The sequence below is a fragment of the Lithobates pipiens genome, unplaced genomic scaffold, assembly GCF_037356315.1.
Source record: "Lithobates pipiens isolate NorthernLeopardFrog02 unplaced genomic scaffold, aLitPip1_a1.2 Scaffold_18, whole genome shotgun sequence".
Lineage (NCBI taxonomy): Eukaryota > Metazoa > Chordata > Amphibia > Anura > Ranidae > Lithobates > Lithobates pipiens.
Genome location: NW_027507758.1, coordinates 106,956,485 through 106,983,919, shown reverse-complemented (window position 1 = coordinate 106,983,919; position 27,435 = coordinate 106,956,485). Strand labels below are relative to the sequence as shown.

Genomic DNA, 27,435 nt, shown 5'->3' with positions numbered 1-27,435 from the left:
GGGACGCAGCAGACCCCTAATGTCTCTTTTTTGAGACAGAGAAAGGGACTTTCTCTGCAATCTGGGCTACACTGTAATGAATGCCATAGGAGCCTGTATAGAGACTCCTATTCATTCACAAACTGACAGAGTTTACTCTGTGTCAGTGATGAATGAACAGAATGATCGGTATCGATCACTTTGCTCATTCAGGAAAGAAAAGGGTCCAGTAAACACATGTTTACCAGCCCCCCGGTCTCCATCCTGACACACTCCATGTCATGGTTATGCAATAGAGTTCTGCTTACCTGTTTCCATGTGTTCATCTAGAGACCAGCCAACCCTCACCTGTCTGCTTTTGTAATCCATCCTCTGGCATGGCTCCACCCTAGCTCCTATCAGGGAGCTCTATATTAACTTGTGCACCGCAGGCCATCCCTGCTGATCAACCTTTGTGTGTTAGCTTCCTGTTACCTGCTGTGTGCTCTGCTGTTATTCCGTTACCAACTTTGGCGTGTCCTTGACCATCCCTGTTTGCCTGTGATCCTGACCTTTTGACGTGTCCCTGACTATTCCTGTCTGCTTGTGGCCCCCGACCTTGGCTTTGTCCCTCACCATCCCTATCCTCCTGTTGCCTACTGTGGATGTGACCTGGGGGATCCTGGGTGTCGTGACCTGGAGCCAGTTGCAGCCAAGTCCATCATCACCACTCGAGGTTCTGGTAAACACCTGCTGGCTCTTAGACTCCGCGCCCCAGGGAATCTTACGTTTTAACCCCGGTGGGATCCATCTTGGTGTTCTGGCGGCCCTGCCTTCCTATCATCTTGACCCCTGTCTGCAGCAGTCAGCTGTATGGGTCCACAACCTTGCGGTGCACTCCTGATCCCTACGGTGTGCATCTGTCACCTGGTCTCAAGGTGACCTGACACTCCACTCACCCATCTTCTGGGCAGCAGCTGCAGGTGGCGGGAGGGGGTGGAGGAGGTGCCACCGGGGATCGATGATTGAGCGGAGCACTGAAAGGGTCCTAGCGGAGGCAGACATAAAAAAAGTTTAACTGTGCGATTGCCAGCGGGAGTGGCAGCAGAGGGAGACAACAATTGTAACGGAGATACAAGGAGATCATGCAGGTGGGGGGAGGGGGTGAGGATCTGTGCTGGGTGGGATAGATGGTGTAGGCAGAGGATAGTGGGGGGACAGCGCAGGCTTTTGAGGCAGTGCAGGAGAAGAGGAAGCAGTGGATGACAGGTGGAGAGTGACCATGTGCTTATGACAGAGGATGAATGTATGGTCATACTGCGTATGGACCTGGCCAGCTGGAACCGGTGCTGTAGGTATGTATTGTGGCAGCACGCAGGTAAAATCACCTGGTTGTATCCAGGATGGGAAATATGTGTGTCCTAGATTCAGGCTTTATGCAGACTTTTACAATTAGAGGGGAAGAGTTAATGAGCCCAGCTGTAGTAAGTGGGCTCATTAGGACCTCTACAAAAAACCCCAGCATGCATAGGGAGATGCTCCATCCTGGAACCAGTTTTGTGTTGTATAGACTGGGGAGTGTGTCACCTGTACTGTGCGGTGAGTTAACGCCTGTGTGGCAAAACCTTTACAACAAAGGCAGGGACTGGTACAGCACAAGGCTGCACCCAGTTGTTAGACAGGGAGTCTACGTGTGTAGTTAGAGGTCAAGCTGACCAGGATTTATTTTCTTGTTTTATTTTGTTTGGCTGTTATATGTATCACTGCATGTAGCATAAATAAACCGGATCTTTTGTTTTTTTAACCTACACCGCTGTCTGCTGTGCCTGACTTTGTGTTGTGAACCCATCCAGGGGGTCACACACACCCGCTGCCGAGCTAACCCCTCACAGTATATAGTACGGACCTGGCAGGGAAGGGGGTAAAGGACAGTTGTTTTTTTAATGTGCCTTTTTACGCTCAGATTTAGCCATCCAGGTTGAACTTTTTCCTAATTATTAGCAGGGGTTCCCTTAGACCAGAACGATTTTTCAAGGGTTCATCTGTGCTGAAAAAGTTGAGAAACGATATTAGCACCTTTTTTCCTTTCATGAGCATTAATCCTAGGAAGAATGGAGGAGAGAAAGAAGCCAGAGAGAGTTGCTGTTCAAAGGAGCTGTAGAGAGAGCTATTAACCCTTGGGGGAATGGAGAAGTGAAACAAACCAGGGGGAGTGGAGGTTCAAAGCAGCTGTTGGGAGTGCCTTGGTATATTAACCTTAAGCTATTTCTGACCTCAAACTTACCTAAAGGTCAACTTGAAAAGTGAGGGCGCATCCAAATACCTTTGTAGTGGTGGAGAGAACACTTGGACAAGCACTGGAAGTGGATTGTCCTGGAGTGTTTGAGAGCATTTGCATCACTGTGTGCAGATTGCTGTGAAGAATTTTATCACTGTTTTTTATAGACTTTAAAAACATTTTTTTTATTAAGCACAGTATTTTGTTCTATTTTGTATGATATTGCATTTGACACAAAGGAAGCACGTTTTGATGTGGATTGTATGAATTTGGCTATTTGTATCTGCATGTAGCACGTTAGCATTTTATGGGAATGTTAAGATACTGTATATTTAAGGCACTTGATGAAATACACTTTATGAATTATGTATATTTATTTGTATGCAGCACTTTAGCACTTATGGAAAGAATGATACATATATAAATTGTATTTATTTATTTTAGGCATTTCACACTTTGCAAGAGTTACAGTATTTAAGTTTATTTACATATGGCTATATGAAAAGAGCTGCGCTATCTTTTACATTTTTCAGGAGTATGACAGGTGTTTTTAACTTTACTGTACAATAAAGCATAAGCTATATCTTGCCAGTCAGATAATTCAAAATTGGTATTAAAGTCCCATTCCCATTAAATCATGTAAGGGAGTTTAGTAATCTGATCAGTAATGGTGGCATATACCGTAGATATTCGTGCCCATAGGAGGCCCTTCATTTGGCAAGATAATTCGAAATTTGTAAGTGTAAGAGGTCTATCCAACAAATTAAGTTTAGAATGTATAAAGGAAATAAGCTGGTTGTATCTAAACAATTCACTAGAGGGCATATGTATTGTGTCTTTAAAATGTTGCAAAGAGTAAGGTTGATTTCCATCAAGGTAGTCTCCTATCCTAAGGAGTGCCTTATTGAGCCACCATTGAAATAACAGCGGGTCAAACCAGGGGAGAATTCTGGGTTACAGAACAAGGGGTCTAGTGTGGTATGTGGGGACGATCGGGTTCTACGATGTAGTACTCTGTCCCAAACCGCTAGGGAGTGAGAAAGGGTGGGGCACAAAATAGGGGGGCGAACGCAGTTCGGAAGCCACATTAGGGAGCCAATAGCAAAAGGATGACATGAGAGAGCTTCAATAGAGACCCAGAGGGGTGGAAACCCCTTGGCTGCTGTATAGGAAAGCTGTGTTATTTGAGCTGCTTGATAGTAAGCTTGTAAATTAGGGAGGCCAAGCCCAAGACACGATTTTTGAGGGCATGTAATGTCAGTTTGTTCATGCAGGGTTTTTTATTACCCCAAATAAAATGGAGAACATCCGATTGTAGCCGTTGTAGATGTCCCTTCGGGACTGCAATTAGTAAAGTTATAAAATAATAACGTATCCTGGGTAGGAATGTCATCTTATTAAAATTGATTCTACCGAACCTAGATGAGGGGTAGTGCCCATTGTTCTTCCCAGAGTTGGCAGAACAGTGGAGGATGGTTAGCCCGGTACAGAGTGTTAATCAAAGATGTCAGTTGGATACCTAGATATGGAAGGGAGTTTGATGCCCATTGAAAATTATAGGTAGTTCGTAATTTCAGTTCCATCGGGGGGGTGGGGGCAAAGAAATATTAAGAGCCATCATTTTCTGGGTGTTTCAAGAGAGCCCTGAGAGCTGGGAAAATTGGTGAAACTGAGTTAGCAGAGTAGGTAAAATGACTTCTGGATTAGTGACATACATGAGGACGTCATCAGCAAGCAGAGAACATTTATGTTCTTGTTGTCCACAACATATTCCATGTATTTTAGGGTGGGATCGAATTGCAATAGCTAAGGGTTCAATTACTAATGCAAAAAAGTAATAGGAAAAGTGGGCAGCCCTGTCTTGTTCGTGTCGAATAGGAAATGAAGGTGATTTATAACCCCGAATGGAGACCTGGGCCAACGGATTGCTATATAGTGTTTTTAATAATGAAATAAAGGAAGAACCAAATCCAAAGGCCTCTAAAGTGGTAAATAAGTAGTCCCAGTTCAAACTATCAAGGACCTTATGAAGGTCCAATAAAAGTAATAACAGTTCCCTAGACCAAGGAGCATCCCATTTAGAATGGACTGCAGAAATCAATGTTATAGATGGGAGAATCCAGTCTAGCGTTTGGCATCGGTTTATAAAGCCAGATTGGTCTTTATGGATATACTGCGGTAGAAAGGCACCGAGGCGCAAAGCTAAAAGTTTTGTTAAAATTTTTCGATCACAATTAATCAACGATATAGGGCGGTAATAAAGAATATCAGTGCAGTCTTTATTTGGTTTAGGTATGACACTAATGTAAGCCCTATTTTCGTCTAAAGGTACGTCTCCAGCATTTCGCAAAGAATTGAAATGGAGAGCCATATGAGGAGCCAATTGTTCAGAAAACTTTTTATAATAATTATTGGGGAGGTCATTGTAGCCAGGCTATTTGTGCAAAGACAATGATTTAACAGTGTTAAACATTGCGTATTTCTTCACATGTAATGGGTTGGTCCATAAGTTCCCTATGAGATTTCGTGAGAGATGGTAGGGATAAAGCATGTAGGAAATCACTTATAGACGTAGACACACAGCCCTGGGGTGGGGTATATAAGTTAGTATAGAAATCTTGAAATTCACGAAGAACCTTTTGAGGGTTTTGGGAGAGATTGCCCTTTGAGAGTCTTCGGGAGAGCAGTGTGTGTATGTTTAGGGGTAAGTTTATGTGACAGCAATGAGCCCAGTTGGTCATGCCAGGTAAAAAAATTATGATTAGTCCAACGTAGGCATTTCTGCGCTTACGTTGTAAGGCAGATATATATTGAGTTCTGTACGGGCCTGTTCAAGCTTGAGCAACAAGTCTGGATGTGGGAAACGCTCGTGTTGGGTAGCTAGGGTTTCATATTCCTTAGTTTTGATCAGGATCATTTTGTTAAGAGCTTTTTTAAGTCTGGATGCCAAATGAATCAAGAAACCTCGTATTGAAGCTTTGTGTGCTGCCCAATTAATGGCAGTAGTGATATCTTCTGCTTTATTAACCACTTGCTGATCACTGCACGCCGATGTACATCCCTACTTTGGAGACGGATATCGTTGTTATGGCAGCAGCTAGCTGCCATAACCCCAGTAACCCCGTGTTTGGCCGGCGGTCGGCTACAAGATGAAAGTAGTCCCTGCAGCGGATTTGCCACAAGATCACTTATCAGTAGCGGGAGAGGGCCAGCCCTTCCCACCACGATCCGGTGCCCTCTGCCGCTTACTGGAGCCTTGCTAGGTATGGAGACGAGTGAGGGGAAGATGGCCCCCACCTGTCTCCATACCAAAACTGGCCTGAAGCGAGGTCAAAAAGTCACTTCCACCCATACTTCTTAAAGGCAAATTTTTTTATGTCATTTTTTCGAAATGACAAATTTTTTTGCATTTAAGTCCAAATATGAGATCTGAGGACTTTTTAACCCCAGATCTCATATTTAAGAGGACCTGTCATACTTTTTTCTATTACAAAGGATGTTTACATTCTTTGTAATAGGAATAAAAGTGATTTTTTTTTTGAAACAGTGTAAAAATAAAAAATAAAAGGTAAAATAAATAAGATTTTTTTTTTATTTATTTTTAAACGCGCCCTGTCCCACCGAGCTCACGTGTAGAAGCGAACACGTACGTGAGTAGCACCCAAATATAAAAACGGTGTTCAAACCACACATGTGAGGTATCACCACGATCAGTAGAGCGAGAGCAATAATTCTAGCCCTAGACCTCCTCTGTAATGCAAAACATGCAAACGGTAGACTTTTTAAAATGTTGCCTATGGAGATTTTTAAGGATAAAAAAGTTTGTCGCCATTCCAATTTTGGAGCAATTTTGAAGCGTGACATGTTGGATATCAATTTACTCAGTGTAACATTATCTTTCACAATATAAAAAAAAATTGGGGGCTAGCTTTACTATTGTCTTATTTTTTAATTCAAAAAAAGTGTATTTTTAAAAAAAAACTGCACTTGTAAGACCGCTGCGCAAATAGGGTTTGAGAGAAAGTATTGCAACGACCGCCATTTTATTCTCTAGGGTGTTAGAAAAAAATGCATAAAGTTTGGGGGTTCTAAGTAATTTTCTAGCAAAAAAACAAAACAGTTTTTAGCTTTTAGACACTGAGTCTGAAAAAGAGGCCCGGTCCTTAAGTGGCTAAAATCAAAGTAAGCTTTAAGGTGAGTAATATTATCTAAGCAGTAAGATTCATTACTGAGTATAGATTCATTTAGCCTCCAGTGGGATCTAGCTATCTTGATCATTAAGTTAGAAAACACTAATGCCACGTACACACATTCGGACTATCTAGTGGACTTAGTCCGGCGAACCCGAATCCGCCAGACAATTAGGCCGTGTTTGGGCTCCAGTGGACTTTTTGTTCCCAAAAGTCCGGCGCACTTTGAAAGAAGACTTGACTCAAAATTGTCCACCGAACTCGGCTTTCCGGCGGACAATCCGTTCGTCTGTGTGCTAGTCCGCCGGACTTTTCCAATGAATGGACTTGCCCACACGGAGTAAAGTCTGTTAATTTTGAACGTGACTTCAGGTACGATGGGACTAGTGAAGGAAGTCAATGTCGCGCCTCCATCGGCGAGTTTGACACCTTCCTAGCCCCGTCGCCTGGTATGGATTTTAAGGGAAACCCCTATGCTGAAAAAACAGCGTGGAGGTCCCCCCAAAGTCCATAACAGACCCTTATCCGATCACGCAGCCCGGGCGGTCAGAAAAGGGGGTGGGGACGAGCGAGCGCTACCCTTCCTGAACCGTACCTGGCCGCGTGCCCTCAACATGGGGGAAGGGGGTCCTGTGGCACCTTGTCCCCATGTTGATGAGGACAAGGGCCTCTTCCCGACAACCCTGGCCGTTGGTTGTTGGGGTCTGCAGGTGGGGGGCTTATCGAAATCCCTTCTCTCTCTCTCTCAGGCTGTAATTCCGGGGACACATTGTGCGGCAACTTATACAGGCATAAGGAGCGGGGTCATCAGGTGATGCCACATGGTGACCCCGCCCCTTATGGTGTCACAGTCCCAGCATCCCCCGGACTGTGACATCATAAGGCGCGGGGTCACCAAAAAAAAAGGCAAGGCAATATGGATCAGTCAAAAAATTTTCAGATAACTCGTGTGAAGTTGCAGATTTCCTTGAGGATGGGGAAGACCAAAGAGGTAAAAGTGGAGGAGGAGGGCTTATGAGAGATAAATCTCAACTTCAGGAAAATCTTTTCACCGTCAAAGTAGAGTAGGCGTAGGATCGATTGTTATATGGTAAACGGAAAGGATAGTTCCGGCGATAGCGAATGTTGCGTTGAATCAGGGGGGAAAGCAAAGGTTTAAATGCTCTTCTTTTTTGAATGGTAGCTTGGGAAATGTCTGCAAAGACTTGAATTTTATAGCCGTCAACTTCTAGATCCGGATGTTTCCTGGCATAATGCATGACTGCTTCCTTAACCCTGAAGAAGTGAGGCTTTACAATTAAATCTTGGGGAGGCCCGTCTGGCTTAAAAGGAACTAGGGCCCTGTGAATGCGTTCGATCTCCACGTGAGTAGAGGTTGACCGATATACCGGTCGATATTTGACATTTTTTAATTGTCGATTGTGCTGTTAAAAAGGGCTGATTATCTCTTCAGCGTGACTTGCAAATGACTTCTGTAATAGAAGTCAATGCAAGTTGCCTGAAGACACCAGTGGAACTGTCTCCTCTCTGGGCAATCTGCCAAGAAAAGAGCAAAGAGATACAATGTTTATAAATATCAATGAACTAAGCTCTGTATATAGGAGTTCTCAGTTTAACCATTTAAACACTAAATCTTTTCTGCAACTTGATGCTTACAAGTAAAAATCCTGTATTTTCTGCTAGAAAATCACTTCGAACCTCCAAAAATTATATATATTTTTTATCAAAGACCCTAGGGAATAAAATAGCGATTGTTGCAATATTTTATGTCACACGGTATTTGCACAGAGGTCTTTCAAATTAAATGAAATTTTCTGTATCACTTATTAAGGCTGCTTTCACACTGGAGCGGGCAGACATTGACAGTAAAACGCTGCTAGTTTTAGCCACGCTTTACCGTCATTTTAGTGGCGCTATTCGGCTGCTTGCGGGGCACTTATAATCCAGCTAGTGGGCCAGAGGAAGGGGTTAAATGTGCCCGTGAAGCGCCGCTGCCAAATCGCATTGCAGGCGCTTCGGCAGTGGTACCCATTCATTTCAATCGGCAGGAGTGGTGGGGGAGCGGTATACACCATTTCAAAGATGCTGCTTGCAAGACTTTTTTTTTAACGTCCTGCCAGCGCATTGACTAAGTGTGAAAGCACTCAGGCTTCCACACAGACTGCAGGGGAGACATTTTGCAGGCACTTTACAAGTGCTATTTTTAGCCCAAAAGCGCCTGAAAAGCGCCCCAGTGTGAAAGGTGTCTAACTGTTAGATTTTATGAGATGAAGGAGGAACAAAAAAAAGTAAAAAAAAAAAAAATCGGCCTAACATATCGGCCCAAAAAAAAAATCGGCATCATATATTGGCCGCCGCGATTTCTAAATATCGGCATCAGCATCGTCCAGAGAAAAACCCATATAGGTTGACCTCTACACATGAGTTTCATCAATATCTTGGACAGCTGATTGCATCAGGGAAGAAGTGATAGAAATTATATCTGGTATTTCTGGTAAACCACGGATGTGGAAATTGTACCGTCTGGCATGATTTTCAAGATCGTCAATTCTAGTGTAAGCTTCCTCTAGATGATCGTGGAGTTCAGTAATTACGGTAGAGTTTTTGGGCTACTATTTAGACGGTGTCAACAACTTTGGATTCAATACTGTCTAAACGGATTGTCCGATGGACTGATTCCGTCTGACCTAGTCTGCCAGAAAGTCCGATCGTATGTACGTGGCATTACAGGTGTTTTTAGCCTGTAAGAACTGGTCTCCCCCTCCAGTCCTGGCTAAAAGAAAAACACCTGAATCTTGAATATACGTGTAAAATACTTGAAATAAGCTTCTAAAACGTTTGTATATGCGTGCACAAAAGCTTAAAGAGTAACTCCACTTTTGTTGAGAAAAAAAAACATTCCCCCTCTGGGTGATCTATGTGCATTGCAAGGATTTTAACAAACTTTGTTGCAGATTCCTAACTTTTGTCATTATGAAGAAATCCCTGTGGACACTAATGAGGAAAGCTGCTGGGCCTGCACCCCTTTAGATGGGATTTCCTATTAGGAGTATCTCAACAAAAATTACATTTTTGTTGCAGGGGATGTCTAAAATCTGACTTCTTGGAAAATCAGTGAGCCAATCACACAAGCAGGAAATAATGTTTCTGGGGGGGCGTTCTGTACACATTCTGTGTACAGAATACCTACCTCCAGGTAGCCATGTTGCATTGCATTTCCAGAAAATGACAGAGCTGCAGACTGAAAAGGTAAGGTAAATTTTATTAACTTTCAATTACAATACAATATGAGTCGTGTTGCAATTGCATACGCCATATTATTTTTTCTTTATTTGCTATTTTTTCCTCATGAAAGTGGAGTTACCCTTCAAATAACAAAATATCTTAAAATCACTCTGCTCAGGTGCAAATACAGCCCAAGACAAACAATTTTCTTGACGTTCTATTGAGAAATAACAATAGTCCGCAGACTTTACCCTGTCACTGTCAAAGGCCTTTTTGTGTTTTTTTGCAAACACGTTTAAAAACTTGTTTTGGCCCTGAAACCCTTAAAGTGGTTGTAAACCCATAAAAAAACTTTGACCTACAGGTAAGCCTAGATTAAGGCTTACCTGTAGATCCAAGAAATATCTTCTAAACCTATACGGTTTAGGAGATATTTACAAAAAGACAGCCACCGCTGTCTACAGCGCATGCGCCTTAGACAGCGGCGCGCAGGCGCACTGGGCAGGCCGCAGATTTTGGCGATATGCCGCTCATGTCGGCTCCCGTGCGCATGCTCGGGAGTGACATCATCGCGGCTCCGGCGAATCACAGCGCCGGAGCAGCGAGACCCGGAAGTCACTTCGGGATACATGGCAGCGGCGAAGAGGAAGACGGAGGACCGCTTCGGGGGCTTCGTTCTCAGGTAAGTTATTCTTTGTTCTTTTTTTATTTTGATATTGCCTTTACTACCTCTTTAAGCACTTTATATTTTCTAAAAGCAAAGACCTTGGAGAATAAAATCACAATAATTCCAAATTTTTATGTTACATGATATTAATACATTAATTTATCAAGCACAAATTTTCAGTAAAATATACACAAGTTAAAGTAGAATGTCAGGAATTATCTAACTACTGTTAAAACTGCTCCCTCCTCACCCCTAATACCTATACTAACTAACCTGTGGGAGAAAGATGTGTAAGCTTACCTGTTTTTGGGCAGCCCTAGTCATGTGATCTACCCTGTGTCAGCCACCGGCCAGCTTCAGGAGAGCGGAGAGATTGCTCGACAATAACTGGAATACCTGATTGGTGATGTCACCCATAGGTTTACTACAACCCTCCTCTCCCTTGAAGCCACCACTAGCTCACACAGATCACGTGATCAGACAGGATTAGCCTGACAATAGGTTCATTAGTATAGGTGTTAAGAGGGGGGAGAAAGCTGTTTTAAGATTAGTTGGGTATATCTCGGAATACCACTTTAGTTTTGGAGAACTCAAATACAATATATTACCCATTTTTTTTGTGAAATATACAAGATGAGGTTGTGCTGAGTAAATAGCTACCAAACATGTTAAGCCTTGAAATTATGATGAACTTCGGCATCCAAAATTTTCTATAGGTAACACTTTAAAATTCCCTACAGGTCATCAGCTTAGCGTTAATTGTGAATACTAGCCCTGGAATGACTGATCTCAATCCAGCCTATATGGCGATGTGTAAGGTGTAGCGCTAACAATGTTTTCATAATAGCCGTAATGCATGTTGCTTCCGTGTTCATTCTAGATAGAGGGGATCCCTGCCAATCACTGAGGGGCTCTCTAATTTTAGAATTTTAGTTGAGGTTTCAAGTCTCCGATAATCATTTTTCTGATACCGCAAAGAGATTAGGCTCTTAAGGCCCCTTTCATACGGGCTTTCTGATCAGGTCAATAGGTCAGTTTTTCAGGCGGACCTGATCAGACCCTCCAGTCTCTTCTATGGAGCAGCAGACGTCAGTGGACACATGTCTGCTGATGCCCGCAGCCATCCGATCCGGTTCTGTCCACCAAAAACAGACGGATGGTGGTGCTATTTCCCATCCGTCGGGTGGATCGGATAACAATGAATGGAAACAGACAGGCGGTCCGTTTCCATCCGATTATCCCATAGAGAAGAGTGGACGGAGAGCTATACAGAACGGACGTGGACCTGTCATCCGTCTGCTCAGCAGGGATCAGCAGAGAGATCCTCTGCTGCACAAACGGATTATGCTTAGTGGAGGTGCCCGTGTGAAATGGGCCTAAAATAACTTTATGGGATACACATATGTATCTTACAAGCTGCTGGGACAAAAGTTATTCTTGGAAAAAAAAAAAGATAAGTAAAATGTACCTTCAAATCCAGAGAGGAGAGTTTTTCCAAGTGTTTGTTTATATCTGGGGAAGCAGTCTTTTTAGTAAACTGGATGAAACAAAGTTTGTTTTCCTTCAGAAATGAAACAATGATGAAAGTATCTGTGAATACAGCTGGAACACAAAGAGGATAAGAAAGTGTTACCCTGGTGTGACTGCATTCTGCTACCAAAACAAATGACTGCAGATCAACACAAAGACAATTCTACAAGCCAATGCTTTAAATATTACTTCTGTAATCTCCTAAGTACAACGCTGTGTCATCCTCCTAGAAATGAGAAACAAAGCTCATGCAGGATTCACAGGAAATACTAAATTACATTATGCAAAGCTATCTCTCATATCACACATGTTTTATCTGCCCATGGTTTCCCATTGTCTAAGGCTATTTCCAGCAGTGCACTTCAGATGCCATTTCCACTCTCTTGTACGTGTCAGGGACCAGCCAGAATGAACCAGCTTTCAAGCTCTGTGGGTTTTCACCAACCTCAGACTAGTCCAAATCAAGTCATACACTGTGACAAAAGACACTCAAGCAAGAACGGGCTTAAAGTGAAATGGTCTTTTGCACATACGTGGCAAAGGAAGGTTCACTTAACAGACAGAACTTTAATTTGAAACTATAAAGGTTTAGAGTCGGTCTTATTTTTTATTCTATATATCATTTTAGTTTATACGTTTTAAAACTGTTGTTTATGAAATCCTTTTTTTTTTTTACAAATAAATATTGAATACATGAAAAATTCTTCCTAGAACTATGAGTTGGCTAAAAAGACAGGGGAGCCAACAAAGCTTACTTTGCAGTTCTCTTTGTCTGACAGAAACCTCCTACTGAGTCTATGCTGTGATGGCTCATTAGTGTTCTATAAAGAATTGCTTATTTCAGCGCAGCTGAAAGCTGTAAAAAAACTATTTTATGAAAAGGAGATCAGAGCTCCATCTGCTGGTTGGATGTACCAAACCATTCTGATAAAGGATAAGCTCACTTTTACAAAAAAAAATAATAATAATAATACAATATAATATTTTGCAGGTAAAAAAACAGAATTTTAACCCTGGGAGCCTTAAAACTCATGCCCCAATTGAAGACCGTGTGTTTGAAATGCGTAGGGATGGCTACACATGCTTCCCATATTGCTTTTAAACCTACCAGTGATCACGTTTTACTTACATCTGTCATTTGATGTTTTGTAAGCCTTTTTCTATATTAGAATACATTCTTATATCCTTTTGACCTGCACCATATGGAGCTCTCCATTTTTTCTTTTGGTTTGTACGGGACACTGTTCCATCGTGTCATCCATTGTCCATTTGACCTCCTCCTGAGGTCTGGCTCATCCCTTTTTGAAAGATCCTCTCAAGGTTTCGATATCTGGTTGCTATATCCTGATCCGGCTCGGCCAATTGATACGTCCACTCTTGGAGGGATGTTTTCATCTATTCCTTCCTGGTTACAAGCCTGATTGTCTCACTGTCGTACAACAGATGTGCCCACCAAGTCCGGTAAGAAGTATTCATCCATTACTCCTCATTTGATGAATGTACATCTGTTGCTTGACACTTGTGTTACACAGTCATCACTACACAGTCATCACTATGTTTTCTTAATTTTTTGAGTCACAGAGGATATCAGCTCAGTCATTTGAGTGGGACCCCCATCTATGAACTAATTTATTAATTTTTGTGTCTCACAGGATTTGGACTTTATATGTCACAGATATTATTGACTGTTGTTCCTTCATGGTTAATTTTCTTTATATTAGTTCATATTTATTATATTATAGCTCACTGTCACAGTGATCTACATTTCTTAGTGCTACACTTTGTCAGGTCACCTGAGACCAGGTGACAGATGCACTCTGTAGGAGACAGAAGTGCACCTCTAAGGTAGTGGACCCTAGGACTGACTGCTGCGGATTGAACTCTGGGAGGTTCAGGAAGCAGGTCTACTGGATCACTAACACAGATCCCAGTGGGAGCTAGAGCATAGAATCCCCAGGGTGCGGAGTCTAAGAGCCAGCAGGTGTTCACCAGAGCCTCCAGTGATGAGGATGGACTGTGCTGAAGTCTGGCTTCAGGTCGCAGCCCCTAGGGTCTGACAGCTCACGCCCACGGTAGACTACAGGAGATAGAGGAAGCAGCAGGCTGGAACAAAAAGGATAGTAAAGGGATAAGGCAGAGGTCAGGGCGACTAGCAGACAGGAACAACAGAGTACACCCCAAAGGTTCAGGGTCACAGGCAAACAGGTATAGTCTGGGACACTCCAAAAGGACAGGATCACGACTAAGACAGGAACAGTCGAGAACACGCCAAGGTCGGTAACAGACAAACATAGAGCACACGGCAAGCAGGAAACTGGAAACCAAACACACAGTGAATACACAATTGTTTATCAGCACTAATGGCCTGCAGTGAACAGGTTAATATAGGGTTCCCTGATAGGGCCTGGGGTGGATCCATGCTTAGAGGAGGAGTTATAAAAACACCCAGGTTAGAGAGGCTGGCCTCTTAGTCTGAACACATGAGATGAGGTAAGCTGACAGAGAAAGATTACTGCATAACCACGACACACTTATTTTTATTTTTATGCATTTTGGACTTAGTTTGTTCTAGTGTCAGCAGCTATACATTTATCAATATTTTGATCATCGAGTTTGTTTTGGGGTCGAGCGCAGCAATTTCTTACATATTTTTAAAACTCTAACATTACCAATGCAAGCCTCATACAGGCATGGAGACATCTCAATTCTGTTACGTTTGAACATACAACCTCCAGCCATGCCCCCTTCCTCTCCAAATCTTTGAGGCTATGATCCTCTCTCTCTCTCGACTAGACCCTTACTGAACCATGGTATAACCTATGTTTATGACATTAAGGATCAATCACCTTACCCCCTTCACAAACTGGCACATAAACACCATCTCCCCCCGCAGCACCAATTTACATGCTTCAGGATAAACAAACGTTTTGCAAAACCAGCCCTATGTTAAAGTGGGAATCTGACCTCCAGGCCTCGTTCTCCCCAGTTCAATGGCGAGCCGCATTTAGCTTGATTACTAGTGCCTCTCACTGCACTAGCCACTCCGAAACAATGCTAAAAATCACTAACAGGTGGCACTATACTCCCTTAAGACTGTCTAAAATGTTTACAGCAGTCTCTCCCTTGTGCTGGCATGAATGTGACCAGGTAGAGAATCTCTTACACAGTCGGACTTTCCAACAGAAAATGTGCAATTGGATTGTGTTGTCGGAAAATCCGATCGTGTGTGGGCTCCATCAGACTTTTTCCATCGGAATTTCCGACACACAAAGTTTGAGAGCTGGATCTAAAATTTTCCGACAACAAAATCCAATCATTTAAATTCCGATAGTGTGTAGACAATTCCCATGGAAAAAGTGCCACGCATGCTCAGAATAAATTACGAGATGAAAGCTATTGCCTACTGGCCTCTTTATAGTCCTGTCGTACGTGGTTAAGTCACCTCGTTATGAACGATCGGATTTCCTGACAACTTTGTGCGACCGTGTGTATGCAAGACAAGCTGGGCCAAAATCTGTCGGAAAAAATCTGACGGATTTTGTCGTCGGAATGTCCGACTGTGTGTACAGGGAATTACACAGCCACTGGAGCTGCCCATGCCTCACAAGTTTTGGTCTTGTTCCGCTTAATTTCCTTCTGCACTGGCATATTGACCAAACCCCAGCCTGCTTTAGCTTTGATAAATCTAGACATTGATTGCTTCCATGTAGTCCAGCGCCCAGTAGTCACACACATCCTGCTGGCGGCTCGGATACTCATTCTAAAAAACTGGAAATCCAAGGTATCTCCCAATCTTTCTGAACTGGTGAACATGGTAAAATTCTAACCACACATTTGAATGCCTCATAGCATTCAATACCCCAAAATATTCAGCTTTCTCCCATTCTTGGTCTATCTGGATGAATAAAGCTACCTTTCAATTATATTATTGCTGCTTGTAACCTAGTGCTGAAGCCCGGCAATTTTTTGTCTCTGTATATTTGGATTTGTACTGTACCTTTTGTCCAGAATCTCATTCTGTTGCCTTTTGTTGTAAACTAATTTCAATAAAAATGTATTGATAAAAAAAAAATATTATATGTATATGTATATATATATATATATATATATATATATATATATATATATATAGTGATATTGGGGTGTTTAGCTCAATTGGTAGATGCATTTTTTAGTCCACATCAGGCAGGCGTTGATGGTTAAGGGCCTGGTAGCCCACGTTTATTATAAGAAAAACAAAATATTAGTCCATCCAGTAATCCCACGCAGGGGTCCAAGCTTAAATTAAATACAGAAAAATCCAAACGAAAATGCTAGCCCACCTGGCTACTCTTCAGCAGTAGTGCTGCTATAGGCTATAGGTACTTGCCCCTCAAACGAGCTGCTTGGATACACACAGTCTTAGGCTCCTTGGACGCACACAGCTTCAAGCCCTTTAACACACAGTTTTGGACTCCTTGGACGCACACAGCTTCAACCCTTCAACGCACACAGCTTTGGGCTCTTTGGACGCACACAGCTTCAACCCTTCAACGCACACAGCTTTGGGCTCTTTGGACATGCACAGCAGTAAGCTACTCCACTCCACCATCCCTCACCAACAGCCCTTCATTATATGGCCTGTGTGCAGCTGGGCACACACCCTGCTCGTTATCACCAAGACCTGGACACAGGGTTGGAGATCCCTCTTTCCTCCAATTTCACAGGGACAGAGCCTCGCTCTGTCACTATATATATATATATATATATATATATATATATTCGTAAACTCAATATCTATACACAATGTATCAAAAGTATACACTTCTATACGTGCAATCATAAACCTTAAACGTACTAAATACAAAAACAGTATTAATAATATAAAGTGCATAAATCATATAGCAATCAAAAGTGGCATCACTGTGATATATATATATATATATATATATATATATATATATATTAAACTATTAAACGCTATTATTCCCTTATAGAGTTACGCTTAATATTGGGACTGAAAATAAAAAGGGATAAAAAAGAAGAAAAAGTCCAAAGTAGTGAAACAGTCCTTCATACAGTAAGTGCACCATCCATCACCAGAAGAAGTGCGTGATCCTGAGTGAATGCCTTCACCTTACAAAGTGCCTGCTTACCAGCTAGTAATGACCTCCTACTACGGAAGGTCAATCTCGCTTTTGGCTCAAAAACCCAGCCAAGGCCTTTATCCATTCAGGGCGCTGTAAATCGTAGATGAGAAAACTTTAAGCACTTTAGCAACTTTGTACCCAAACAAAATTGATGTCCTTTTTTTCACACAAGTTAAGGTCTGTTTTGGTGGTATCTGAACACCTCTGCAGTTTTAAATTTTTGCGCTATAAGCAACAAAAGAGCAACAATTTTGAATAAAAAAACAATATTGTTCACCTTCTGCTATAAAACATATCCAGTAAAAATATGTAAAAAATCAAATTTCTTCATCAATTTAGGCCAATTTGTATTCTGCTACATATTTTTGGTAAACAAAAAAAACAACAATTAGCGTATATATTGATTGGTTTGTGCAAACGTTATCTCGTCTACAAACTATGGGATCGATTTCAGGACTTTTTTTTATTTTTTACAAGAAATGGCAGTGATCAGCATTTTTTAGTAGGACTGCGACATTTCAGCGGCTGAATGGAACACTAAGTGACACTTTCTGGGGTCCAGAAACACCAATACAATGATCAGTGCTACAAAAATGCACTGACACTGTATAAATGACACTGACAAGGAAGGGGTTAACATCAGGAGCGATCAAAGGGTTAAATGTGTTCCTTGTGTGTGCTTTCTAACTGTGTGGGGGATTTGGACACTAGATGAAGAGAGAGATCGGTGTTCCTGATTAGTAGGAATCACAGATCTCTCTCTTCCTCTGTGACACAAAGACAGTCTGCCTTGTTCATTTAGCCCAGGGGTCTCAAACTGGCGGCCCTCCAGCTGTTGCGAAACTACAAGTCCCATGAGGCATTACAAGGTTGACAGTTACAAGCATGACTCCCATAGGCAGAGGCATGATGGGATTTGTAGTTTCGCAACAGCTGGAGGGCCACCAGTTTGAGACCTCTGATTTAGGCAGACCACCATTCTGTCATTCCTCTGAACGATCACGGTTGTGAATCCCTATGATTGAGTCTTTTTAAAATGGCGGATTTTCTCTTTTTTTCTATTTAAAGTCCCCCTGGATGAATAAAGACCTTGGCTGGGTCTTTGAGCCACAAGTGAGCTTGACCTTCTGTAATAGGTCGTTATTACTAGCTGGTAAGTAGGCACTTTGTACGGTGGAGGCATTTACTCAGGATCACGCAGTTCTTCTGGTGATGGATGGTGCACTTACCGTATAAAGTGTAAATGCTACAAACACATATAGTACATTTTATGTTTAATGCACCTTGACCTGTGATAATAATATTGTATTGAAGCATTTGATATATCTATCTATTTATATAATTAAAGCAGACCTTGAGTCATTTTTTAAACTTCCCATCTATTAAAACCTCTACCCTTATTGTTTTACCTTTGGATAGTAAAACATTTTTTTTTTTGCCAGTAAATACCTTATACAGCCCACTTCCTGTTTCTTGTTAGTTAAAAAGCCTAGGCTTATGACATCATGCACAGCTCTCTCCCTCTCACTCTCGTGAGAGTTTTCCAGGAGGGGGGTTGAGTCATAAGAGGGTCAATGAGAGCTGAAGAGCTGGAGGCGTGCCTCTGTGTGTCTGTGTAAATCCAGGAAGTGAACAGGCAGCAGCTTCAGCTGCCCACAGTTAAAATGGATGCAGCGAGACTTAGTGGAGGGAGATTTCTGCCACATATTTGCCAAGTACAGAATTAAAGTATATATAAAATAATATGCAAAGTGGTTGGAGGGAAGATTCAGAATGGCAAAGATGTTTATATTACAAATTATGTGAGCAGACTGCAGTTCCTGTTTAACCACTTCCGGCTGCTTTACTGCAGCAGGTTGGCTCAACTGGGCAAATCGGCATTACCTTACATTGCTTCGCCTTTTGGCCACTAGGGGCGCGTGTGTCTGCTGCGAGTGCCCCGGAGCCGATGCGAGTGCCCGGTGGGCATGATGACAAACCGGGCACCCACAATCACTCATGACAGAGCGAGAACCGGTATCTGTGTGTGTAAACACACAAATCCCGGTTCTTTCATGGGATTACAGACAGATTGTGTGTTCATACTAAGTATGAACACCGATCTCTCTCTCCTCCTAGACAGTCCCCTCCCCCCACAGTTAGAACACACATAAGGAACACAGTTAACCCCTTAATCGCCCCCTAGTGTTAACTCCTTCCCTGCCCGTGACATTTATACAGTAATCAGTGCAATTTTATAGCACTGATCGCTGTATATTTGTCAACGGTCCCAAAAATGTGTCAAAAGTGTCCAATTTGTCCGCTGCAATATCGCAATCCCTATAAAAAGCGCAGATCGCCACCATTACTAGTAAAAAGTAAATAAAATAATAAAAATGCCATAAATCTATCCCCTATATAAGATAGTGCTCTTTTTTTTTATAGTGCAAAAAATAAAAACCACAGAGGTGATCAAATAACACCAAAAGAAAGCTATATTTGTAGGAAAAAAAAGGACGTCAATTGTTTGGGTACAGCATCGCACGACTGCGCAATTATCAGTTAAAGCAACGCAGTGCCGTATCGCAAAAAAATGGCCTGGTCATTGAGCAGCCAAATCTTTCGGGGTTGAAGTAGTTAATATTGTTTTTGTATTTAGCACATTTAAGGTTTATGATTGCACATACAGAAGTGTATATTTTTGAATAATACATCATTAGTATATAAATATTGAATTTAAGATTACAAACTAGCTCTGCTTGCTGTTTCTTTTCAGTTGTGCTGTAGCTATAATACTGACTTACTAGTGGCAGCTGTTTGACATAATCTTTTTCTTTGCACTCTCCAATAACATCTTTGGCACTGTAATTTTTGCTTTCCAAAAAAATATGAATGTGTTTATTTTTTGTTAGGGACCTGTAAAGCATTGCACCCACTAGGGATGAGCTCAGGCGTGTTCGCATGGAACATGTGCAGCGCTCGCCAGGAAGCCGACGCAGCACTGTGCTAATCACAGGCAGTGAGACATTGCCCGAGCTCTGCAGCCGCACATCGGGGCAATGTCTCACTGCCTGTGATTAGCGCAGTGCTGCGCCGACTTCCTGGTGGGCTCTGCACGTGTTCCATGTGAACACGCCTGAGCTCATCCCTAGTGCCCACAATCAGCAGATCGTGGATGTAATGCACAGTCCTGCAGACTGTCTGTGTAGCTGTCTGCCTGTACCTCTGATACGGGCCGGCAGTTACACTCTGACAGGAAGCTCAGTGAACTAACAAGAGCGATCAACAGAGCTCTTGTAGTTCATTGAGGACTACAGGCCAACATCCACAAAGGCTGTCCAGACTTGTAGTTTTCCCATTCACAGAATACTGTGAACAAATGACACGCTCAGAGCTGCGTTTTTTTGAACGTTTGTGATGGCTAACGAGGGGAGAACACTATGGGGACTCTGGTGGTGTGAGGGCTGATGCATTTGTTTTGGCTTGTTGACTATGAGTACAGTTACCGCTGCAGCCAGCAGATTTCAGAAACCTAGTTTACTACTATACTGTGCACAGACCTGATAAATCTGTACTGGAAATAGCAGGATACCATATATACACACACGCAGTGTGTGTATATACCGATACCATATATGCTTATTATATGGTATCGATAGCATATGTGTATATGCTGCGATACCATATATATATATGGTATCGCAGTGCGATCTGCAGACTCGCACAGGAATCGGATCGCATGGTGTGAACCCCCATGCGATCCGATTCTGTTGCGGACCAAAAAAAGGGTCCCGTGCGAGTTTGCTGCGGGAGCGATGTGAATTCAGCCATACTATCTGTATGGCTGAACTCGCATCGCTACGGAGATCGGATGTGATTTGCACTGCAGTGCGGGTGCGAATCACATCCGGGTCTCCCCCCGCAGCAGTGTGAACCCAGCCTCAGATTTTTTTTGTAGGTTTTCTAATCCCCCTGCTGGGCTATTTTATTCTGACACCTGTAAGCAGCAGCTGTCAGAATACCCGAACAGAGGCTACATCTGTTTGGATCAGATTGATTTTTACTTTGCGTTAGGCTTTAAATTCTGTTGATTCTTTGTTTTTATATTATTTTTTGTGCCAATTTTATTGCAAACTTATTAACATCTTTTACTCATTTAAATAGGTCAAATCTATGATTAAGCCCTGAAAAGGGAAAACCACGGCTGAGGAGTTCTCCACTGGTGGAGTACAGGAGCTGAAGCCATCCTTTACCCACCTTGTTCACAATTATGCAATAGCTCAGTCTGTGTGCAGACAGTCACCATTTTGTTGAGGTCAAAATCTGTTGCACAAGTGATAATCCTCTCTCACGGACCTCTTGATCAGGGGCCATTGTAAATAAAAACAAATTAAAAATATTTAACCCACACTATTTCCTGCTACTTATTTTCCTTCTTATGCTCTAATGCAGAGGTACTGAATTAAAATTCATGGAGGTCTGGTCAGTAAGGTTTTCTTTCTCCAGAGGTCCGGATCTAATTTTTGTTCTATGACTCAGGTCCTTCACATCATGCCCCCCCCCCCCCCTCCTTACATCACAGCCCCTTTACATCAGTGCCTTCAGTCCTCACCTTTCACATCACAGACCCCCTTTTCACATCAGAGCCCTCTTTTATATCAGCACCCCATCTCCTTACATCACAGCCACTCTTACATCAGTTTTCCCCTTTCACATTAGAGCCCCCTCTCCTCCCAGCTGCCCCTTACATCACAGCCCCCCCAACACCAAACTCCCCCTTGCAATCACAACTCTCCATATCACAGCTCCCCCTCCTCACATCACAGCCCCCCTTCATATCGCTGCTCCCCACTTTCATATCATAGCCCTCTCTTTCACATCAGCACCCCCTCTCCTTACATCACAGCTTCTCTTACATCAATTCCCCCCTTTTACATTACAGCCCCCTTACATCACAGTCCCCCCTTCACATTAGAACCCCCCCACCCCAATACCAAAACCCCTCTTGCAATCACAACCCTTCATATCACAGCTCCCGCTCCTCACATCACAGCCCCAGCCACCTTCACAATCACAGCACAATCACAGCCCCAGCCCCCTTCACAATCACAGCCCTCCTCCTCACATCACAGCCCCAGCCCCCTTCACAATCACAGCCCTCCTCCTCACATCACAGCCCCCATATCCCTGCTCCCCGCTTTCACATAGCCCCCCATATCAAAGCCCCCACAAGACAGTCCTCTCTTACAATCACAGCCCCCCCCCCCCATTTAAACATAGTCTCCATTGCAGTTACAGCTCACCTCCCTTCATGGTCCTACCTTAACACAGCATAGCAGAGGGCAAAAGGCACAGCAGGATGGATTCAACTTCTGTATATGTATTTGCATGCCTGGTGCTGCTGTTAAACTCACAGCAGGGAAGAGGGTGGGAGATACAGAAGGCCTGCACTCAGGGCAGGAGCTGACCGACTCTTCTTTTTAACAAGTGAAAGGTTGGGCAGCTGCCGCTCCACGTGTAGATCTGCCATATTTCCCACCCTATTTCCTGCTGTGAATTTAACTGCAGTGGTGGTGGCAGGTAGGTGACTATATATACAGAAAAGGAATCCACCCTGCTGTCTCCTGTCTCCTGCCATGCTCTGAGTTTTAGCAGAAGTGGTGGCAGGAGAGGTGATCGCTCAGGCTGCTAAGTGGCACGTCACTTGGTTTGTGTCCAGGCCGTGGTCCACCATTTAGTGATGCCTGTTCTAATGCATTTTTCAACATGGTTGAGTTTCATTTCTCTGCCTCTTGTTCCACATTTCTCAATATCTGGTTTGGCTGTGAAAAAACTACATTTCCTACCCTATTTTGTTTTGCTCTTCTACCAAAACCTCTAAATACATTGTGGGGTTGATTTACTAAAAGCAAATAGGCTGTTCACTTTGCAAGGGAATTCTCCTCAGAGCTTAGTGATTATTGTGAAATGTCACTTTGCAAGGAATACTCAATCACATGCAGGGAACAAAAACTCTATTTTTTCCTAGTTTCCAATCTTCCTGTAGATGGATGTATAACCCAAAGGTTAAAGACTTCCGGAGTCCCTCAATGGACTAAAAAATATGTATAATTATTTTTAAGCAATGCACAAATAGATTACATTGTGCTTTTATCTGCTTGGAGTTCAGCTTAAATAATTGTTTGCTCAAATAAGGACTTTGATCTCATATTTCAGTGCAGTGCCATTTTCTGACACCAAAAACCACTATTCAGAATGTCTGACCTAACATATGGCATGAGAAAAATAGAAGATCAAGTGGCAAAGACATTTGTTCAATGATGAGTTAAAGTCAATCTTACCAAAATCAACCTCAGTTGAGCATGCACTGTTATGTATTGAGGAAAAAAACAACTTTCTCATAATGTGTGACCTTGCAGTGCAGCTTTCTTGCACCATTCATGACACATTTAAGCCAAGCTGGAGGGCTTACTGAGAAAATAAGAAGCTTTCCATCAATGGGACTCGAACATTTAAGTTTGGTGGGCTATCCCCAAAGGAGACTAAAAATGTTTATAGAAGAGCGGAAGAAAAGACTGAAATATCTTGATTGGCTAGAAAGTAACAAACACATGATAATGGACTGTCTTATTAGATCATCTGACTTCCCTCAACAAAACTCATTACGTGCCTTGGTATTAAAGTATACTGTATGCAAACCCAACCACTAAAATCTCATAAGTTTAAACATATTATTGTCATTTCAATAGTCACTTTTAATATTTTTAAATCTGCAGCTTTTATTAAAATAAAATCTGGTAATCCTGTCATGAAGGTCCTTGTTCAGGCACTTCTTGTTATAGGGTGAAATCATTCTGTTCCTGTATCCCATCTGTGCTCCTGCGTTATCATCCTATTACATGGGCTTTGATGGAGACTGCACTAATGCAAACATGGTCCATTGTTGTCACCATCACGAAAACCACCACTTAGAAATGACATGCAACCATCGCTCAAATACGTGCATGTACACAGGAAAGGGGTGCAAATAAGCTGCAGGAAATTAACTGCACTAACGTGCAACAAAGTATGATACAAGATTTTTTTTTTATATATGAAACAGTACTTTAGCAAATTAAAATGTAATTCAGTTAACGTTTACATTTCATCAGAGCCTGCTGAACAATTTTATAACTCTGATCAGTGGATTACAACCCGCTGATCAGAGTTACTAACCTCTAATGTGACCGCCCCTACCCATGCCGCCGCTTCCCTGTCCCCTGCCACTCCACCTCCAGCTGCCAACTTTCACCTTAAACTGCCCCCCCCCCCGCAAACCGGATCCGCCCCCCGCACAAAACCGGATCCCAGCAGCTACCATCATTAGCTGGCATCCTTCCCCTTACACTCCCGCCGGCTTCAGGTGCTGCATGGGCCTTGGGGGGGGGAATCCAGATGTGTCCCCCTCTCCGATCATATGGCCTCCTGTACTGCCTCTGCACCCCTGACCCATGGGTGCTCCGAGCAGCTTCCCTCCTTCCACCTGCAGCTTCTCCATGCACTGATCTCTGGTGATCTGTCAGGCTGGGGAACGCGGGGGGGGGAATGATGCAGGTGGAGGTGAAGTTGGAGCTTGGGGGGCTTGGTATAAATGTGTTTACCCCCGCAGTACAGTGGATATAGGCAGTGATCGCTCCTATATCCACTGACAGCTGATCTATAGTAACTGCGAGTGTACTATGTATCAGACTGTCATTTTCTGAATGAATGAGAAATCTCTATACAGATTACTCATTTATTCAAGTAAAGTGCTGCAGAAAAAGGGACTATCTTCAGTCCCTTTTCGGTGTCAATAAAAAGAGATATGGGGGTCTGTTTAGACCTCTGACATCTCACCAAAAACCCCCGCAAAATAAATAAAAAAATTAGAAGTAACTGTAAAAAAAAAAAAAAAAAATTGTAAAAAAGTAAACATAAAAAAACAAAAAACAAAACCCATAAACCTAGTAAGACCCTCAGGTCCGCCCATGCTCGTCCCTCCATGGTGATGGTCCAGCCCCCCCCCCCCCCCACAGCTTCCTCAGCTTCTCCTCCCGACACACCTGATCCGTCACAACTGGCCAGAAGGAGAAGCCGTAAGACAATAGCGAATATTAATTTGCTATGGTCAAAAGTGGGTGGGTTCGGGGTGCAATGCTCTACGCCCCGAGCCCAACCTTATTCAAGCCAATTAGAGCCTCAGGCTCTAATCATGTGGCTGGAAAAAAAAAATGAGTTCAGCACCTTGCAGGGGGGAGGTGCCCCAACGACCCTAATGGACCAGACCATCCTTTTAAGACCCCTTTTACATGGAGCAGACTCTGTTAAGCTGATGCAAAGCCAACACAGAAACAGCCCGCTGTTCTCTATGGGGCGGTCGGATGGAAATGGGCAGCCTGTCCATTTCCATCCGATCCGCTAGATGGATGGGGAATGGGATCCCTATCCATCTGTTTTTAGCGGACTGGACTGGATCAGATGCAGGCAGGTGTAAATGGACACATGCCCATTTACACCAGTCTCTCCATTGAGAACAATGGGTTGTCTGATTGGTCCCGCTTGTGTCACACAGGGAATACACAGCATACCTTTACGGGGATGCACAGGTGCTACGTGCATCTGTCCCATAGATGTCATTTGGCATGTAGCACCTGCACGAACAGAGCAGTTGCTCCCAATTTTACATCCATGTAGGTCCGCATGCATGCCTCTGAGCTCACACTGTCTGCATTTGGGGTCATGTACCCACACCCACACAGATGTCAGATTTGGAACAGCAGCGATGCCAGTGCTGATGTTGCATCCCAATTGACAAAAATGGGACTGCCTGTACGGGGATGCACGGAACACCTGTGCATGTCTGTGCGGGTAAACGTGGCCCTCCATTGGCATACACTTTAGTATGCCATATGTGAACGATGCTTTAGTAGCAATTTAGCAGGAAGTCTTTAAGTTATGTTGTGTTTATATGCACTATTATTTTAGTGTATTTTTAGTGGAAATAGTGATATGTTGAACATCTGCTCAAAAAATCAGTAGCACTTTTTTTTATTCTACAGGTCATCTGCTTTCAGAAAATGTCTAGTTTGAGGGGTCTTTTCAAATTCTGAAAGCTTTAAGTGGAATGCGGTAATTTCTGGATTTTTTGAGTAAATAGTTTTTATGTACAGTTTTGCGTACCTTCGGTTTTCACCATTTCACAAAAAGGTGCAATTTAAAACGTACAAATATTTGTTAATTTATTAACCCAATACAGTTTTAACTTTTATATTTGCTAGGAATTTAGCAGGAATTTTGTACATTTTGCCATGTATAAATCCACTATTAATGATTCTAGTGTATTTTTTGAGAAAATATTGTTTTGATAAACATTTGCGCAAATACCACGGGGCCTAAAAAATCTGTAGCACCTTCTTTTTGTTCCAGAGGTCATATGATTTCAGAAAATATATAGTTTGGGGGGTCTTTACAAACTCTGAAAGTGTAAGTGAAAAATGAACACCTTCATATTTATAGAGATATTTTTGGGTACGTTCGATTTTCACCATTTTGCAAAAAGGTGCAATTTCAAATTGACAAATATTTGTTATTTATTAACTTAACACAGCACAAGCTTTTATATTTAGCAGGAATTTTGTAAAATTGTGTTTTTTTATCTGCTAATAATGGTTGTAGTGTATTTTAGTGACAATACTGTTTTGATAAACATTTGCACAAATACCACGAAAAAAAAAAATCAGTAGCACCTTCTTTTTATTTCAGAGGTCATATGCTTTCAGAAAATATATGGTTTGGGGGTCTTTCGCAAATCCTGAAAGCTGTAAGGGAAAAATTAAAACTTTCAGATTTTTAGAGAAATTTGGATATTTACATTCTTGCGTACGTTCGATTTTCACCATCTTGCACAAAGGCGCAATGTAAAAATTATAATGTTTTGGTATTTATTAACTACAGACAGGTTAAGGATTTATATTTAGTAGGGATTTAGCAGGAATTTTGTAAAATTAGCTGTGTTTATCTGCTAATAATGGTTTTAGTGTATTTTTTCAGCATATATTGGTGTGATAAACATTTGCTCAAATACTGCGGGGTCGAAAAAAAATCTGTAGCACCTTCTTTATATTCTAGAGGTCATAAGCATTCAGAAAAGATAGTGTTTTGGGGGTCTTTCACAAATTCCAAAAGCCGTAAGGGAAAAATGAAAACCTGTAGATTGTTAAGCCCCATACACACTATCAGTTTTTTTGCTGAGTTTTTCCTTCAGGTTTACCAAAACCATGTAGTGCAAGGGCCTGCCTGATTGCATACAAATTGAAACTCCTAAGGTTTGACCTCATATTATATGGTTTTGGTAAATCTGAAGGAAAAACTCAGCAGAAAAACTGATAGTGTGTATGGGGCTTTAGAGAAATTTGGATATTTACACTTTTGTTCGATTTTCACCGTTTTGCAAAAAGTGCA

General features: G+C 42.4%; 1 protein-coding gene across 2 annotated transcripts in view; it reads right to left on the bottom strand.

Annotated features, from left to right (window-relative positions):
• WDPCP (WD repeat containing planar cell polarity effector) overlaps positions 1-27,435 on the bottom strand; it is a 547,580-nt gene that overhangs the window by 373,402 nt on the left and 146,743 nt on the right. For both annotated transcript variants that reach the window (XM_077485980.1, XM_077485981.1), the window contains exon 8: positions 11,787-11,920. In XM_077485980.1, the coding sequence (XP_077342106.1) occupies positions 11,787-11,920 (134 nt within the window). The remainder of the gene's footprint in view (positions 1-11,786; positions 11,921-27,435) is intronic.